Source organism: Citrus clementina, unplaced genomic scaffold (genome assembly GCF_000493195.1).
Source record: "Citrus clementina cultivar Clemenules unplaced genomic scaffold, Citrus_clementina_v1.0 scaffold_9, whole genome shotgun sequence".
Lineage (NCBI taxonomy): Eukaryota > Viridiplantae > Streptophyta > Magnoliopsida > Sapindales > Rutaceae > Citrus > Citrus x clementina.
This window is the reverse complement of record NW_006261964.1, coordinates 15071173-15087718: the sequence shown is the minus strand read 5'-3', so window position 1 is coordinate 15087718 and position 16546 is coordinate 15071173. Positions and strand designations below refer to the sequence as shown.

The following is a 16546-nucleotide window of genomic DNA, read 5'->3' as shown; positions in this document are numbered from 1 at the left end:
CCAAGAGTTGTCATGATAGGAAAGAGAAATGATTATAAGGACCCAACGATTCTCTCTTCTTTAACAACCTATATCCTCCACACTTAATCAGCATTTGATAGATTATCCAACCCTGAGCAATCTTAGTTATTGGTGAATATTATTTAAATAAATATAATACCAATATTTTTAAATAAATGTAACATTATTTTATTTTACTAAATATAATTATGTTATATTTAAAGGGAAGGGTGAAAAAGGAATAGGTGGGAGTCGGATTCCCACTCCACTCCCGCCCTTAAATAAGTATGTAAACACTGAAGTGAGAGGATTTCACACTCCCCACTCCCGCTCCAATAAGTAAAGACACCCTAACAATATTCGTTGAGATGTCAAGAGCTGTTGTTACTGTTTTCCTTGAATATGCATGAATTAACATATATGCATGCAACGTGAATTATAGTTATTAGTTAAGGACATAAGATGATAACTTTAGTTGTTGTTTATGATATTTAGTTTCCTTTGCTACTAAAAAACTGATGATGTAATGTGTAATGACATGAATAAATCGTTAACTTTTTCATGTATAGGGGTTGTATGACGTGCCCCTGTTGCATACTATAGAGAAAGTTATATTGATGAACATTTAAGGTTGTTTACCTGCAAGTTCATTTAGTTTGTTGATAAACATCTCTTAAGTTCTAGTTGATTAATTTTGTTCCGCAAACCTAATTTAGATATTAAATCCTTACAGGTTTTTGATAATCTTCCACATGATCTCATCTATTCAGAAAATCAAGTTTCCCCATGGATGGAAGTATGGGTTGAGAAGCAACACGATAGGTAGGTGCCATTGTGTTGGATGTATCCTTAATTACTTGGTTGCAACTTGCACTCAATGTTTCTTTGGGATCCACTACCATATAGCCGAGGTTTCAATTTTTGTGTTGAAATTTTCAAGTTAGGTTTTCAACTTTTTGTCAGAGTTTTAAGTTAAGATTTCAACAATTTTTTTTTTAAAGGTTTGTGAAAGAGGTTGCAACTTTTGTGTTAGAGAGCTGTAACATCACATGCATGTTACCCGTATCATGTTGTATTGATGTGTACCTTACCCTTATTAGAGAATTAATTTCATAAGAAATCCAGTACCTCAGCTTCATGTTCACCTAATTCTTTTTGAGTCTTGACTCCCTACAGTGATCTATTCTCTGTTTTCTGTCCGTGCATATGTACATTCATTTCTATCAATTATCCTTATTTCAAGCGTTTTTTATCCACCATATGAAAACATTTTCCCTTTAAAGAAAGGAAAAAAAGGAAAAAAAAGGAAAAAAAAGGAAAAAAAAAAAAGACGGGTCCTTTCAGTGAACATCCTATTTTTCTGTTATCCTTCGACTGCCAACATGTTTCTTATTTATATCATTGGCTTGTATTTTAGTATGTGGTGATTTACAGGGGTGTCCCATGTCTGAACAAACTATTTTATATCAAGTTCCCGGTTCTTTTTTATTTTAATTTATTTGTGTAATATCCAATTTTATTTGAAGCTTAATAGAAATGTATGCTTGATATAATACTCCTCACAATTCATTGATAGAACTAATGTTTCTGAGGTTGAATTTAGTGATAAGACTCATAGCTGACCCTTCTCTTTTCTCGATCTACAGAGAAACACTCACCGAGTTATATAAGCCGCTAGAAGACCCATTAATTACACGTTGCATTGAGATCATGGAATTTGATGAATATCATAACACTCAAAGAAGTGGCATGTTGAAAAACATTTGGTCAAAAGTCTTTCCAAAACCTCGAAGATGTTGGCTTCCGACTGGTTGTTTGGTAAGGAAATTGTTTAAATTATTCTGTTTGCTTTTGCACTCTGTTTTCTTTATGCATATTTCAGAAATATTACAATCCTTTAATATGCAGAAACTACTTGAGGTTTTACATGATGCCCTACCAAAGATGTCTTTAATTGCTTCAGACTTTACCTTCCTGCCTGATGTGAAGGTACCTGGTGAAAGAGCTCCATTGGTTTCAACAAAAGTATGTTCTTTTCATACATGTGAAATCATTGTTGTTGTATTTGTACTTATGCTTGACTCTGTTTATCACATTTCCAATGCTTGCTTAGCCAGCTTAGGCTGTCTGATAAAGTTATCATATAATGTGTTATACTTGAATTAAAAGGAAATGCATTGACTTTGGAGTGAACTCTATTGGTTAAGTTTAACCTTTTGTCATGACACCATCCAGTAATATTCCTCCAAACAATGGTTTTAAGATTGGATAATCTGGTTCCAGTTCACATCTAACATTCTAGCATGAAATTGTCTTCAAAGTCTTTGACTTCATTCACCTTAATTATATGCAGAAAGATGGCAGCAGCACAGATTATGGCAATTATCTTGATGCAAAGGTGTGTGCTATTGCTAATCTTATCTCTTCTTCTACTTGTATGTTGTGTTCATATAGTATTGCCATCGATGACCCAACTCTGCTAGCTACTAAAGTTCAGCCAACCAAACACGTGCATGGATTATCATTGCGACTTATGGGGAGTGAACATAGTAAGGTTGCAGAAGTATAAAATCTCACTTTGCTGCTAACAAAATATCTTGTTTGTCAAGTCCAGATGACAAATCAGTGCGCTTTAATGATTTTTTTCCCCCTTACTTGACAACTTGTGAAAGCTGAGGGTCAGAGAAGGATCTCTAAATCCTATAATGATTATGTTCGCCTTTAATTGCAGGGTGATGCTGATATTTTTTTCCCCACAGACTTTTTACTTTTGGAATGTATGGACCATTACTGCTCTGGGTGGCTGAAAATGCAGAAAGATAAATCATCCAAGCAAGGGAAGAAGAGGCGAACACTTACAGTAAGTTTGTTTTCTAATAAAGTATTTTAATTTTTCCTTTTGTGATGACCATTTAAATTAATGTCACAAGAACAAAATCTATCCTATACTGGCTTGCCTGTTCGCTATAGTTATTGTTGAGATGAGATGATGATCTTTCTAAAGGAGGATCAAGCAAATCAAGTGAGAAACAACTGCACTTCAGCAGGATGTAACTCGTTGATATTCAAATGACAGTCCATAGTAGAATACCTAATTCTAATTGAACGACAATCATATGGATTCCATATTGTTGTAGTCTTGTGGAGGAGCATGTGCTTTCCGAAAGTACTTGTGCTATAAGATATTGATGAAACACATGCATTTTATAGCCATTACTTTCAAGAGGTATGGAAATTTGGCAATAATAACACTCTTACCTAATTGTTTTGAATATACTCTGTGCAGCTGGATACATCCTCATTCATGGAAGAGTTTGGTTTGCCTACAAAGACAAGAACAAAGGATGGATACAACCCCCTTCTCGATGACTTCAAGAACACTAAATTTTATCTTAGTGTTCCAACACATAATACTAAATAGACAAGTCAGACAGATGCCTGGGGATGTTTTGTTCTGAAAATAACTCCAGATTGAGATGATGAGATTTATAACGGAGGTGGTTAATGTGTCTGTGGTCATCTGCACTGAAATGCTGGTGGATTTTATTATTAATGTACGAAGGCAATGGCTCTCCCAGATCGACACACATCACAGTTCCCAGATGCAATGCCCCATATGAGAAGAGAAGAGACCAAGCTCAAGATAGAGACGGATTTTAAAAAAAACAAATGATTTTTTAATTCATTTTCGTTGAAAAATCAAAGATGAATTAAATGTTGCTGTTGCATACATGGGTAATGAATCAATTAAAAGAATTGTTCTTCTTCAATGGAATCATTAGGAGACCTTGGAGAAGATATGCTGCAATACTTTATTCTTTTCTGAATAAAAAAATGAGAGCACTGGTTATTTTACAATTATCTTTAAAGAAAGATTTGTTTAAGAATTAAGAGTTAATATGGCTGCTTGTGAAGCCACCCTTCTCTATCAATGAAAGAGATGCTAGTCAAGTGGGTGAGTTCGGCAGAGCTCAGTTTCTTCTCCCACCTCACTCTACGGGAAGTGTCAGCTCCTCCTCCATAACACCCATGCTCTGCAAATGTTAGATGGTTCCTGTTCATTTAACCACGGTTCAATTCCTGTCCAATCATTATGAATAAGAGGAATTTGATTAAGTGACCCTTAAGAAGGTCCGTCGTGAGTTTTTGACCCTATGCTAAACTTATATTTTTTTGTATCCAAACGATCATGTTTTCGCACTATTACCTTGTGAACACAAGACGGGGTACAAGACACTGCTTTTTCATGCAGGATGAAGTATAAGACAAAGATTAGTATATTAAAAGGTGCAAGAAGGCCATGCTGGATAGAGCTCTAGTTAGAGACTTGTATGCAAGACGAAACTTACAAACACAGTCGTCATTCTCCTAAAAGATTGAAAGAAATAATTTATTAGAAGAGGGTATTTTTATCTTTTTATAAGGGAAAAGAAATGAGTTTGATCAAGTGGGTCAAGATTCACGACGTGACAAGGATTAAATAAAGTCGTTCCCATCAGAATTTTGGTGGGAAATGGTCTAAATAATCATCCGTCTGATAGAATCATGTCATACAAGATAATGTTTTCCATGCAAAATGAAGTGTAAGACAAAGACTTGTATATTAAAATGTGCAAGAAAACCATGCTAGACAGTTCTAATGAGAAACTTATATGCAAGACAGAAACTTACAAACACAGTTTTCTAATAGATTGAAAAAAAGGAATAATTTATTATAATAGGATATTTTTTATCTTTTTACAAAATACACGTCTAATAAAATAAAGTTCTGGTTAGATAATTCTAAAGTAAATGCATATGTGACAGAATTGTATTAGATGGACGAATAGATGAAGAATTTTTGTGGTTGGGATTTCATTTGTAAGAAAACTTACTCGTGGCCAATAGAATTCCAAGCTTCCCAACCCTTAGGATCCACAACATTGGTGAGATTGACACTGTAGAATAAAACCCTAGCATAGCCTCTCCATGGCCTTCCTAACAAAGTTGAGCCTGTTCCTATCACGATGCCTCCTTTGAACACAAACCCATTGGCATCATTAGGGTTTGTTCTTCCTTGTGCTGTTATGAAACCATGAAGCCCAGGCTGTAATGTTGATCCAACCACATTTATCACACAATTCTACATACAAAAATAAAATAAATCAACATCATATTTTATGTGACGGTACATATGTAACACAGGGCAAGTGCAATATGATGTGACACTAAGTAGTCCAAAATTGTGCATCACATTTTGTTTGCTTAGGATTCATGCACTTAATTTGAGGGACATTTATAATGTCAAAAGAAAGCCATTCCCACCATCCAATATTTTTGTGGATTATTTCAAATGTTAATTTTAAATTATTCCTTTGGTGAATTAACTATCTTCAAATCGTCCCTTTTGTTTTAAAAAAACTTCAATTATCTCCATTTTTGTTAATACTTTTAAAAAAAAAAATCATCAATCCACCCCATTTTTTTTCTTATATTTTGACTAAATATAAGAGTAATTTGAGGTATTCAAAAGTAAGAGATACCATTTGAAAATAGTCAATTTACGAGAGAAGTAATTCAAAATTTATCGCACTTCAAATGAATAGTCTAATTGGTCGGCCTCTAGAAGAAATTTCTTGTTGTAATAAACATTTTTTTCTTCTGGTGTTTCTTCCAATTTTTTAGTTTAAATGTAGTGGAGTGTATGGTAATTATAATTAAATAAATAAATAAAACATTTTGATTGGTCAAAAAAGAATCAAAATTAATTAATAAAGAGATTTACAGTTGAAAATGTGAAAGTGTAATATGATATGATACTAAGTTAAAAATGAGTACGGCATTTTATATGTTTCGGATCTATTAATTGGAAACGTTTCTTTTCAAAATTAACTAAAAAAACAATTATTCCCTTTAATCTCTTTATTAACATAATCAATAAAATATATATATATTTTCTTGATTTTTTTCAAATGTGAATGATGATGCAGACTTAATACACTAACACGAACCAAAATGTTAACGTGTGTATATATATGATAATTGATTTGAAATTTTTAACTATAAATTGTCAAAATTGCCATGCATTGTTGGTAGTTAAAATCATGTGAAATAATGTACCTCATATATAGATTGGCCGCCACCAAAGATAAAATCAACAGCACCCTCAATTGTACAACGATCAAAGTAGTGACGGCCTTGATCATCCCACAGTGTGTCTTGCACGCCGGAGAAGCCGCACCGATAGAACGCCGTCTTGTCTCCGGCCACCATGGCGGCCACCGCCGGCATCCTCGGGTTCTTATTGTCACTACGTGGACTGTTGTATGAATTCTACAATATATATGTATGCATATAATAAAATATATCACTATGTTAAATTATAATTCACACGATCAATGTCACTAATTAAAATTAGATTCTTAAGAAGAATAAGTAAATAACTCACCACAAAGCTCATGCTTTTGACAACAACATTATCAGCAAAAGAAGCAAAAGTAGGGCTGGCTGCGAGTGATTCATGATCATCCCATATAATCCGAGTCTTTCTCTTTCCCACTCCTTTAAGGATTATGAATGGCTTTTCATATGGGATTTTCACCTTCTCCCTATAGACTTTCACATATATTCTTACAATTACATTCAACTATAATGTATTATGATACATTCTTTTCAGTAAACCCCGATGGGACGAGGAGATTAATTTTAGTAAATAGAAAAGAGAAGAAATGGATCAGGAGGGACGTAACGAGCCTTACCCTTCAAAACAATCGAATCAAAGCAAGTTTTCAAAAGAAAAAAAAAAAAGGAAATATAGGAAAAATAATTTTGATATATATACCTACCTATATATGCCAGCCTTGATGAAGATGCAAACCCAATTCTTGTTATTCGAAGGAACGTTATCAATTGCCGATTGAATGCTTGAAAAGTTTCCATGGCCTGAGTGATCAACAACTATTTGGCAAGAAGCTGCTCTGCTGCCAAGCTTGAAAAATGATTTTGCATTTGTTGTTCCCAAATGACAAGTAAAGAGAAGAACACATAAACAAAAAAGACAACGAGCAAATGGCATTTTTGTTTGGTGCATGTGTATAAAATGAGGAAAAAAAATATTAAAAACAAAAACCCTTTCAGAAGACTGAAACAGTAACTTTTATTATGTCCATTGCTGACTTTGTGTATTTAAAGAGAGATCATTTTAGGAGGGAAAGTGAAAAGTCAATCGTCTTTTTTATGGTAAAATATTGGAGCATCGGCTGTACAATCGGTTTAGTTAATTGCGTCTTAAAATCTTACTATATGTGCTTTGATTTTTATGATTTTGTTCATATTGTTATTTGTTAAAACAAAAATAAAAAAATCGAAAGTCTCAAGTGAACAATTTGAAAGGTTATAAAATTTTATATTTGAAATATTTTTTTAAAAAATATATATGGTAAATTCAATAAGGAATATCTTCAAATTTTCAGAATTTCCTTGAGAGAAATGTAGTGCATGGGAAGTAAGAAGATCCAAGCAATAAATGATATATTGACAAATAATTAAAATTACGTATACACACGTTTGTAATTATCCATAAGTACAGAAAAAGTACAGTTAATATAAAGTTTCTCCGGTAACTATCTCAAATTTTATTTTAAAACTTTCAGCTTAAATTAAAAGACACTCATATTATAAAATAATATAATTAAACCTTTGCATTCCATTTCGAGTGGTGGTTTTCTTGGATCATGCAGCTTAATCTCTCTTGTCAATACCAAATATTATGTATTATAAATATTTAAATTTATTGATTTGATTTTGTGATGATAATAATAAATACCTTTCAACTGCCTCAACTGTTCACACATAAGGTGAAATAATTACCATGTCGTCACCATAAGACATGGTCAAGTTTAGTTGGTGTGGGCGCGCTCGCGCGCGTGTATATATATATATATAATGATAGCCAAAAGTAAAATCTAGTTTAAATTTTATTGCTCCATATATGATCGTAATCTCAGTTCAGATGTTGAGATAACGGTTCAATTTTCTTAATTCCGGGTTTAAAAATTGATACTTTACTGTGTAACGTTAGGATAGCGTGCAATTATTATTAGCTTTAAATTCCAGAATGAACTTTTGGATCAAATAAAAACTTTAGATTCAATCCAATTGTTTACTCCATACCTAATCGGGTATGGAGCAAATAGTTTCCAACTCAATTTTGCCCACCCCTATTCCGATAAGGTATTAACGTCTTCCTATGATGCAAATTCAAAAGCAGATCGAAATGCTCACACAATGAAAGGCACAAATCAAACAGTACTGTAGCCTGAAAACATATTAGATTTTGTAAACTCTTATAGGCCTCTAGAATGGAGTGAATTGCCATCATAATTGTGGTGCATAATCTGTCCACGATTTACATGCAACCATGAGCAATCGTGCACGAGTACTTCAGAAACAGGCAGATTAAACTGCATCTTCAAAAAGAAGTTTAAGATGAACTCTATATACGTGTATCTCATATACTCAGTAAAATATAAAACGGCCACTCAAGCAGTATAGAAAGGTAAAACAACCGCTTGACAAATTTTGACAAGCGCTGATAGAGAAGCCAAAAGTGAAGAAAAATGTACATCACAAAGCAGCAAGACAGTACATAATCTCAGCTTTGTGATGAAATTGAGCAAATTGATAACCAAAATAACTAATTTCAACAAGTATGTTTGCATACAGCATAACATCTACTTCAAAACTACCACAGTTAAACTATAATCCATCAATATCAAAATGGAAGACAAAATATAATGGGAACAAACTCTTCTCAGATGTAACATTTGGAAAACAAACTCTTTACGAATCATCATCATCAATACTTGATGGGAGCAATGATTTCTAGAATCATCATCATCAATACTTGATGGGAGCAATGATTTCTAGCTGGGGACCAAGCCTCTCCTCGGCAGCCTTCTCAGCTTTGACCCTCAATTTAGCCAACTGCTTCCTCCTCTCATAAGCTACCTGGGCCCTCTCCTTTCTCTTCTTCTCAAGCTCCTACAAGGAACAGCATGACAGAAAGTCAGAAATCGCAAGAATCAGATATCATGAAAGCGCAATAGTGCATGAAATACCCAAAGCTTGAATAATGAGGCAGTCCCACATAAATATTAACAGCATCACCCGTCCACAATCCAACAAGTCTAACAAAGTGATTACTAAAAAAGCAAGTGCAATTGAAAGCATCACGGAACAAGCAATGCAACTAGTTAATACTCGTGACAACCTTGGGTTGTATCCGCAGGCTGCAAATGTTAAGATTTAGAATTCACAACACACATTAATGAGCTCATGCCATAAGAAACTTCTATTGTTCTTACCTCAACTAACTAAAACTATAGAACTAAAAGATAATACATGAAGGCAATGTTTCTGTAGCTGGACTTTGAGTCATTATCCAACGTTTTATCCTTTCCTAAGCTAACCAAGAGGGGAAACAGAAAACTAGAATTGGCACAGACAAACAAAAAGCATGCCTGAATATTTAACCAGAGTACCATACAAACCACGCAATTAAGAATACAACAAAAGAAAAAACTATGTTATTAAAAAATTATTGAGCATCAAATTGCATTGCGTCATAATATTACAAGAAGCAACCTCATATTAACAAGTCAAGTTCTATTAGAATAGTAATGGAGGTGTTGATTATGTCTAATTTAATAAGATTTGTTAAATTCACATGTCAAATCCCAAACTCTGACTATCAACAAAAGGAACTTGACATAATCTGCCCAACACTATTTCAGAGCCAAAGTGATCCATTTATCTTACTTACCTAATCTTGCATTACTTTGATAAAAATCCAGCATATGATGAAATGTTAAAAAGACGAACATAAAAACCATACAGATAATCTTTTAAGATACTTAAAAGAATGGAATACATAAATTATAATATTATTTGAGTTTTTTTACAACAAGAAGTTAAAGACCAACACAGATAGCATTGTAGACAACTCGGCATAGAACAATTAGTTAATAAGATCAAAAACAGTTCAATTGTATTAGTCAAATAAGGAAAGAATGGTTCATCATTAATACAATTTTCAGTTTATTATGGAAAAAAAAGAAATAGGGGAAGAATGGTCCAAACAATACAAACTCCAATAAGTTTAGCATTGTGTTGTCTGCACCAAAGTCTCAGCCTCGTACAAGGCATGTATAGAACTGATCAAAAAGGGCAATATAGCATACTTCAATAGGTCAAAAAAACATGAAAGAGACATTGTGGCAAGCACTCACCTTAATGGTGTCATAATAGTTCCATCCTACTTCAGATGAAAGCCTGCCCAACAAGCAGTACTTGTGTCCTTTTTGAAGCCTCAAGACCCTAGCATTCAAATAACCCAAAAAAAATGCACACAGTCAACAGGGATCTAACTCAAAGAGAGACATACAGGTTGAAATAGAAATCCATGACGAACTCAAGTAAAAAAAACTTACTTGAGAGCATCAGGAATGACCATCCTCTTTGTCTTGTCATATGGAGCAGGAACTCCTTCATAAGCCTTCAAACGAGCAAGGGCTGCAGCTCCACGCTTAGTCTTGTGGGGAATCATCCTACATGGAAGAACCGAACAGCTTTCATTACCACATATACATAAAACAAATAACCAACTTTTATGGGAAAAAAAACTAAAAGCTAAAATAAAGGAACGCACACAAAGTTTGCACTCCAGTAATTAGCAAATAAATACCTTAAAAGCAGGTTACCTCATTAAGCTTATATTTGTATTGCATCTAAAACTAGTCACAAAATCAGGTTTTTCTCATTCTTTCGGATACAATGTACCAAGAAGATTGTAGGAGCCAAACACAATCCCAATTTAAAAGGCTGGAACAAAAAATATGGCTTCAACCTTAGCAGCAAAGAATCTTATCATACACTGACAATGACAGTCCAGCTACAAAACAATGTACTCATACACTCTCAGTAGCCACATGAAAAAGTTCACATTATTTCTAATGATAAGCTCAATCAAATTTTATAATCCAACATGCATAAAACAATCAGATAGAGATCTACACATTTTCAATAGATAGACAAAAAGATAACATTCAAATATGAAAATTAATATTTTTTTAAGATCAATGAAAAGAAAAATAGATAAATTTGCTTAATCTAAACTAATTTCAACACACCCACAAACGCATTTGCATACTAAATCAGAAAATCCAATTTTTACACTAAAATAGAATCAAACATCAAAAAATAAAAGAACCCAGAAACAAAAACATAACATACCCACGGATGGTACGCCAAAGGATCTTAGCAGGAGCTCGAAAATGGATGGGACCATGAGAAGGCTTAGTGTTCATCCTCTTTCTCAAGAACCTCATGTACTTCATCTTCTGCCTAACAAGCCCACCTGATATACAAATCTCCTCGCACCGGACGACGACGACCTTCTGGCCGTTCAAGAGCTCCTTGGCCAAAACGGAGGCAAGGCGGCCGAGCATGTGGTGCCTGGCGTCCACCACCACTCTTTTCGCGCAGATCCCTGAACCTGACACCATTTTCGTGCAAACGGCGCGCTCACTGGAGTGGTGAAGTGAAAAATGAGAAACGTAAAAGGGGGTGATAGGGTTTTTGGACTAGGGTTAATAATGTAGTGTGTGTGGGTTTTTGGTGGGTTCTGTTATTTTGGACGGTCCAGATGTAATTCTGGAGGATGATCATATGGGATCATAGCGTCCGGATCCCTGATTTCTTATTTGCTATCAAATGAGCATTTATGTTTCCATTTATATCAAGAGAAATTTATAACAATGGCCATACAACTTTTATGTTTTTTAACTTTTAAACCCCTAAAGTTTTTTTCGATCATAACTAAACAAACACCATATTTTTGGACTAGATTACCCTCATAATTTTCATCAAACTTAACAAACCTTCATCACTCTCAATAAACTTCATCACTCTCGATAATCAATTGCATAATTGAAGATATAATCATCAATGGGAGAACTTCTTAAAATTAGTTTATCCTTTTACATAATGTAAACTTTTAATCTATTGATTTTATCAACTAAGTTTGAAATTAAAGTAGGTTTTGTTGCAAATGTTGTTATTTTTCATTCATAAAATAATGTAATTTGTTAAAATACATAGTTTGAGTTGAGAAATGAAGAAAAATCATTAAAAACACAGAAAAATCGGGTAAAAAATGAAGTTTAGAATAAGTGGAACAGGTGCATGTCTCATATAAAAAGCATTACATTTATGTGCGACAGGCACATGTCCCACTGCCTGTCGCACATAAACCCACAGATTTTATGGAGTATATGATTTTGGATTTGATTTGTCTCGTCGTAAGTTTCGAAATAATATATTATGCACCTAAAACGGACACATATAGCTCAAGTTATGACTTTTGAAATATATCTGAAATTTAGTGAGACATGCACCTGTCCCACTACCTGTCTCACTAATTTTTTTAAAAAAATATTTTATTGATTTTAAAGAAGCACAATTGAAAAAAAATGAAAAAGGAAAATTTACAAAAATAACACAAATTTTTTTGGAATTTTCACATTTAATCCTTCAAACTTTTTTCCTATCAACATTAGCCAAAAATCCTCTTAAGTGCTCAAAATACCCCTCCCATTCTCACTAAGCTTCCTCTCTCACCTTCTTCTCTCTCTCTCTCTCTCTCTCTCTCTCTCTCATCGCTGACGACTTCCCGGAATCCATCCTCAGCAACCAACATCACCAAAATTTCGGTTAAGATCTACAATCAAAGGTTAGCTCAAAAACCCTAGATTTTAAAGCATGTTATATTTTCTATTATTCTTTTATGTTGTGGTTTTCTTGTTGTATTGGTGATTGTGAGTGAAGATTGGAGTGTTTGTGATGTGAATGGCATGAGTGAAATTGTTGGCGTGAGCTTGGTGTCGGGAGGCATCACGCCTGTCGCACATGATCCGGGAGACAGGCGCGCTTGTCGCACCTCATTTGCGCGACAGGCACTTGGTGCGACAGGCTGCCTGTTGCACTAAGTTACAATTTTTTTTTTAACCTGAAGTTGGTGCAACAGACAGCCTGTCACACCAACTTAGTGCAACAGGTTGCCTGTCGTACCAAGTTACAATTTTTTTTTTTAACGTGAAGTTGGTGCGACAGGCAAATTTTTGCGACAGGTAGCTTGTCGCACCAACATACATTCACACTTAAACTCTTTTGTCTCACGAAATCAAATTAACTCTATTTGATTTTGTTAGAATCGTGTTGGGTTGGTGTTGGATCTAGATGAATTCGGTTGTATTTTATCGGAGTTCACTTTTAACGTTCGCTATCGTCGCTTACCGGTGATGATTCAAGAGTGCAATGCTATGTTTGGGTTGATACAGAGAGAAGAAAAGTTGCGTTTGGTTTGATAGACAAAGATAATTGAGGGAAGAAACTTTGTGTTTGCTTAATTATGATAGGAAAAACTTTGGAGGGCCAATTGTGAAAATTATATAAAATTTTAGGTTATTTTTATAAATTTTCCACTGAAAAAATGAAATGAACTCTTAACATATAGCTAACCATTTGTCATTACATGTGAACAGTTTCTTTGACCTCGAACAGCACAAAATGTTGATAATTTTTCCTCAACTTGCTATAAGTTAAGTCTTTCGATTCTCCGAAAAAATAAAAATTAAGAAAAACAAAAGGTTCCAGTCTGGGCAAAATTGTGGAACTGCTTTCTGAAAGCTAACCATGGCTGAAACTTCATCATCCCCTGCTCAAGTAGAATCAGCATCAAAAACTGTCCAAGAACTCATCACCAGCGGCAAAGAATTGCCAGAAAGATACATCTATAAAGGAAGTGATGCTGGAAGTATTGATGCTTCTCTGCCGCTCATGGACATTCCAATTATTGATATTGGTCTCTTGACATCTCCATCATTCAGCAGCACACAAGAACTTGAGAAACTTCGCTCAGCTCTCAGCTTCTGGGGCTGTTTCCAGGTCAGGTTTAATTTTGCCACTTTTTTCTTGAATAATTTTGCAATAAAATTTATTTTGCACACTTGATTTTGGATTTTGTAAACATGTTGAGATCTTGGAAAACTTGATTTGCTCATATATAAACATATATATATCCTTAATTTTGGAGGTTCAGGCAATCAATTATCATGGAATAGAACCTGAATTTTTGGACAAAATGGGCGAAGTTGGCAAGCAGTTCTTTGATTTTCCTCCGGAAACGAAACATAAATATTCCAGGAAAGATGTTAGCACTGAAGGGTATGGGAGTGACATTATTATTGCGGAGGAACAAACACTGGATTGGACTGATCGTTTGTTTCTCACAACAAGTCCAAAAGATCAGAGACAGCTCAAATTCTGGCCAGAAATTCCTGAATCTTTTAGGTAATTTCATTGTGATGCCTGGAAGCTCATACAGTTCTATTTGAATGAAAAACAGAAACAACTTGAATTTTAGAAGTACTATATGAATGAATATACCAAAGGCAAAGCAGACTTAATTTGGTTTGTTGTTGTTATATTTGCTTCAGGGAAACATTACATGAATACACAACAGAGTTAGAAAAATTAAATGAAATTCTGCTCAAGGCCATGGCAATGTGTTTAAATTTGGAAGAGAATTGTTTTCTGGACATGTATGGAGAAAAGGAAAATGCAACAATGATTGCGAGATTCAACTTCTATCCTCCATGTCCAAGGCCTGACTTGGTTATTGGCATTAAGCCTCACGCAGATGCATCGGCATTTACTTATCTCTTGCAAGACAAGCAAGTGGAAGGCCTCCAATTCCTGAAAGACAATCAATGGTATAGAGTTCCTCTCAATCCAGAAGCTCTTGTTATTAATGCTGGCGATTATGCAGAGGTAATTGCTAATATTAGATGCTAATATTCAGTGTTTTCGCTGTTTTTTTTTTCTTTTCTTTTGAATTAAAGAAAGCGTTACTTCAAGTTATGATGCAGATAATGAGTAATGGAATATTCAAAAGTCCAGTACATAGAGCGGTGACAAATTCAGAAAGGGAAAGAATGTCTCTGGCTGTGTTTTGTGTTCCGAATCCAGATAGAGAGATTGAACCAGTGAATGGAGTGGTGAATGAAGCAAGGCCAAGATTGTACAAGAAAGTGAAAGATTATGCTAGATCGTATTTTGAGTACTACCAGCGAGGAAGGAGACCAATTGAAGCAGCAATCATTTAGTTCAATTTTGAATCCTCCAGAAACATCATAACTACAACTTGAAGAAATTGTAAGACTTGCTTCCTAGAGTTATATTCAGGAGTACAGATTACAAAATAGCAAATCTTAATTCTGAAAGTGACTCTTTTCAAGTAGGGCTTTGAGAGTGAAAGGGCTTATAACATTGCTAATGAGTAAGCTATCAACTTGGCAAGACTGATTTTGTAAGGAAACATCTTTGCTAGCTTTGTGCTTTGCAGAACGATTTTGAAGATTTCAGAATGAGCGAAGAACAGGTCGAAGAGTTTAATAAAAATGCAAAGTTTTTGTAATTGCTAAATTAAGAAACAAACAAATAAATCCTAAGCATCCAAGTAGCAAAGAAGGATGTGCAGCAAACAAGCTATGAGAATATATTTTAGAACGCAAATATAGTTGGTGGGACTATTTACATTTTAAAAATTTACACTTTAAAAATTATTCTATTACACTTTATTTTTATAAATTTTTATATTACTAAAATACCATAATAAAATATATTGTTAAGGAAAAATTGTGTAATTAATAAAATTAAATTTAACACTCATCCATTTAAAATTCAGTTAAATAAACATAAAACTTAATTTTGATTAATTTTCTTATTTCACTAACTATTTTAAGTCCTTAAGTTTACAACTTTCAACAACTCCCGAGTGATATCGTTAATGACTTTATATCCTAAATAATGAAACTTTACTTAAAATTGGTAATGAATTAGATCGAATAGCTGCAAGTTGTTTTCCATTATTGGTTGTAATTATGGTCCCGATCTGATGAAGAAAATAGAAAGGGAGGGCAACGACAAACTGTGTAATCTCCAATTGATATGAGAATATGGTGATTGATGTCAAACAAGTTTATCTACTGTTAATCAGTTGCTTTTTCAGTAGATTTAAGAAGGAATTAAATTGAGGACTTTTTTGACATTTTCAAGAATGTGTTGAGCAAAAACTTATTTTTAAAATTTATTATTGAGTGGTTTGAGTAATTCAGTATTTAAAGTACTTTTTAGAATGCAAATAGTCTCATCCACTCACTAATTTTTCAAAATTGCAATAATTAATACTAAAACAAAACTTTTGATTATAACATCTTTTAATTTCATTGTTGTTCTTATTATTATTATTATTATTATTTTACTCTCTTTTGTCTTTTTTTCACCTTACTTGTTACTTTTATATTTTAACGGGTTTAACACTATAATTAGAACTACATTGAAACGAACAAAATAATTAAACCTAAATGCAACTCATAATCAAGCTAGTTGAATTATGATTTATGTTTTATATTCAATTTCAAATATCAACATTAGGATTTTATTTAAT

The 16546-nt window shown here is 33.8% G+C and overlaps 4 protein-coding genes across 5 annotated transcripts in view; 2 read left to right on the top strand and 2 right to left on the bottom strand.

The window, feature by feature from the left end:
- LOC18033426 (protein arginine methyltransferase NDUFAF7 homolog, mitochondrial) overlaps window positions 1–3839 on the top strand; it is a 9986-nt gene extending 6147 nt beyond the window's left edge. The window contains exons 8-13 of the mRNA XM_006420839.2: window positions 734–822; window positions 1647–1818; window positions 1909–2025; window positions 2354–2398; window positions 2732–2860; window positions 3287–3839. Of these exons, the coding sequence (XP_006420902.2) occupies window positions 734–822; window positions 1647–1818; window positions 1909–2025; window positions 2354–2398; window positions 2732–2860; window positions 3287–3421 (687 nt within the window). The 3' untranslated portion in view covers window positions 3422–3839. The remainder of the gene's footprint in view (window positions 1–733; window positions 823–1646; window positions 1819–1908; window positions 2026–2353; window positions 2399–2731; window positions 2861–3286) is intronic.
- Window positions 3840–3873: 34 nt separating this feature from the next.
- LOC18031422 (probable pectinesterase 29) lies at window positions 3874–7054 on the bottom strand. The gene is made up of 5 exons (XM_006420837.2): window positions 6825–7054; window positions 6428–6587; window positions 6100–6312; window positions 4875–5122; window positions 3874–4054 (listed from the first exon to the last, which is right to left on the bottom strand). The coding sequence occupies exons 1-5, from the start codon at window positions 7052–7054 to the stop codon at window positions 3895–3897; spliced, it is 1011 nt and encodes a 336-aa protein (XP_006420900.1). The 3' UTR covers window positions 3874–3894.
- Window positions 7055–8542: 1488 nt separating this feature from the next.
- LOC18033429 (60S ribosomal protein L13a-4) lies at window positions 8543–11724 on the bottom strand. 2 transcript variants are annotated; one of them, XM_024189826.1, is made up of 5 exons: window positions 11272–11724; window positions 10470–10586; window positions 10269–10356; window positions 8902–9021; window positions 8543–8860 (listed from the first exon to the last, which is right to left on the bottom strand). In XM_024189826.1, exons 1-5 carry the CDS (start codon window positions 11541–11543, stop codon window positions 8837–8839), a joined length of 621 nt encoding a protein of 206 aa, XP_024045594.1. In that variant the 5' UTR covers window positions 11544–11724; the 3' UTR covers window positions 8543–8836. The 2 variants fall into 2 exon arrangements, with proteins under 2 accessions (XP_024045594.1, XP_006420899.1); XM_006420836.2 differs by having other exon boundaries at window positions 8543–9021; window positions 11272–11723.
- A 1872-nt stretch (window positions 11725–13596) lies between these two features.
- On the top strand, window positions 13597–15480 carry LOC18032767 (protein SRG1). Its single transcript, XM_006420835.2, has 4 exons — window positions 13597–13983; window positions 14138–14388; window positions 14535–14868; window positions 14967–15480. The coding sequence occupies exons 1-4, from the start codon at window positions 13732–13734 to the stop codon at window positions 15201–15203; spliced, it is 1074 nt and encodes a 357-aa protein (XP_006420898.1). The 5' UTR covers window positions 13597–13731; the 3' UTR covers window positions 15204–15480.
- The last annotated feature ends 1066 nt before the right edge of the window (window positions 15481–16546 follow it).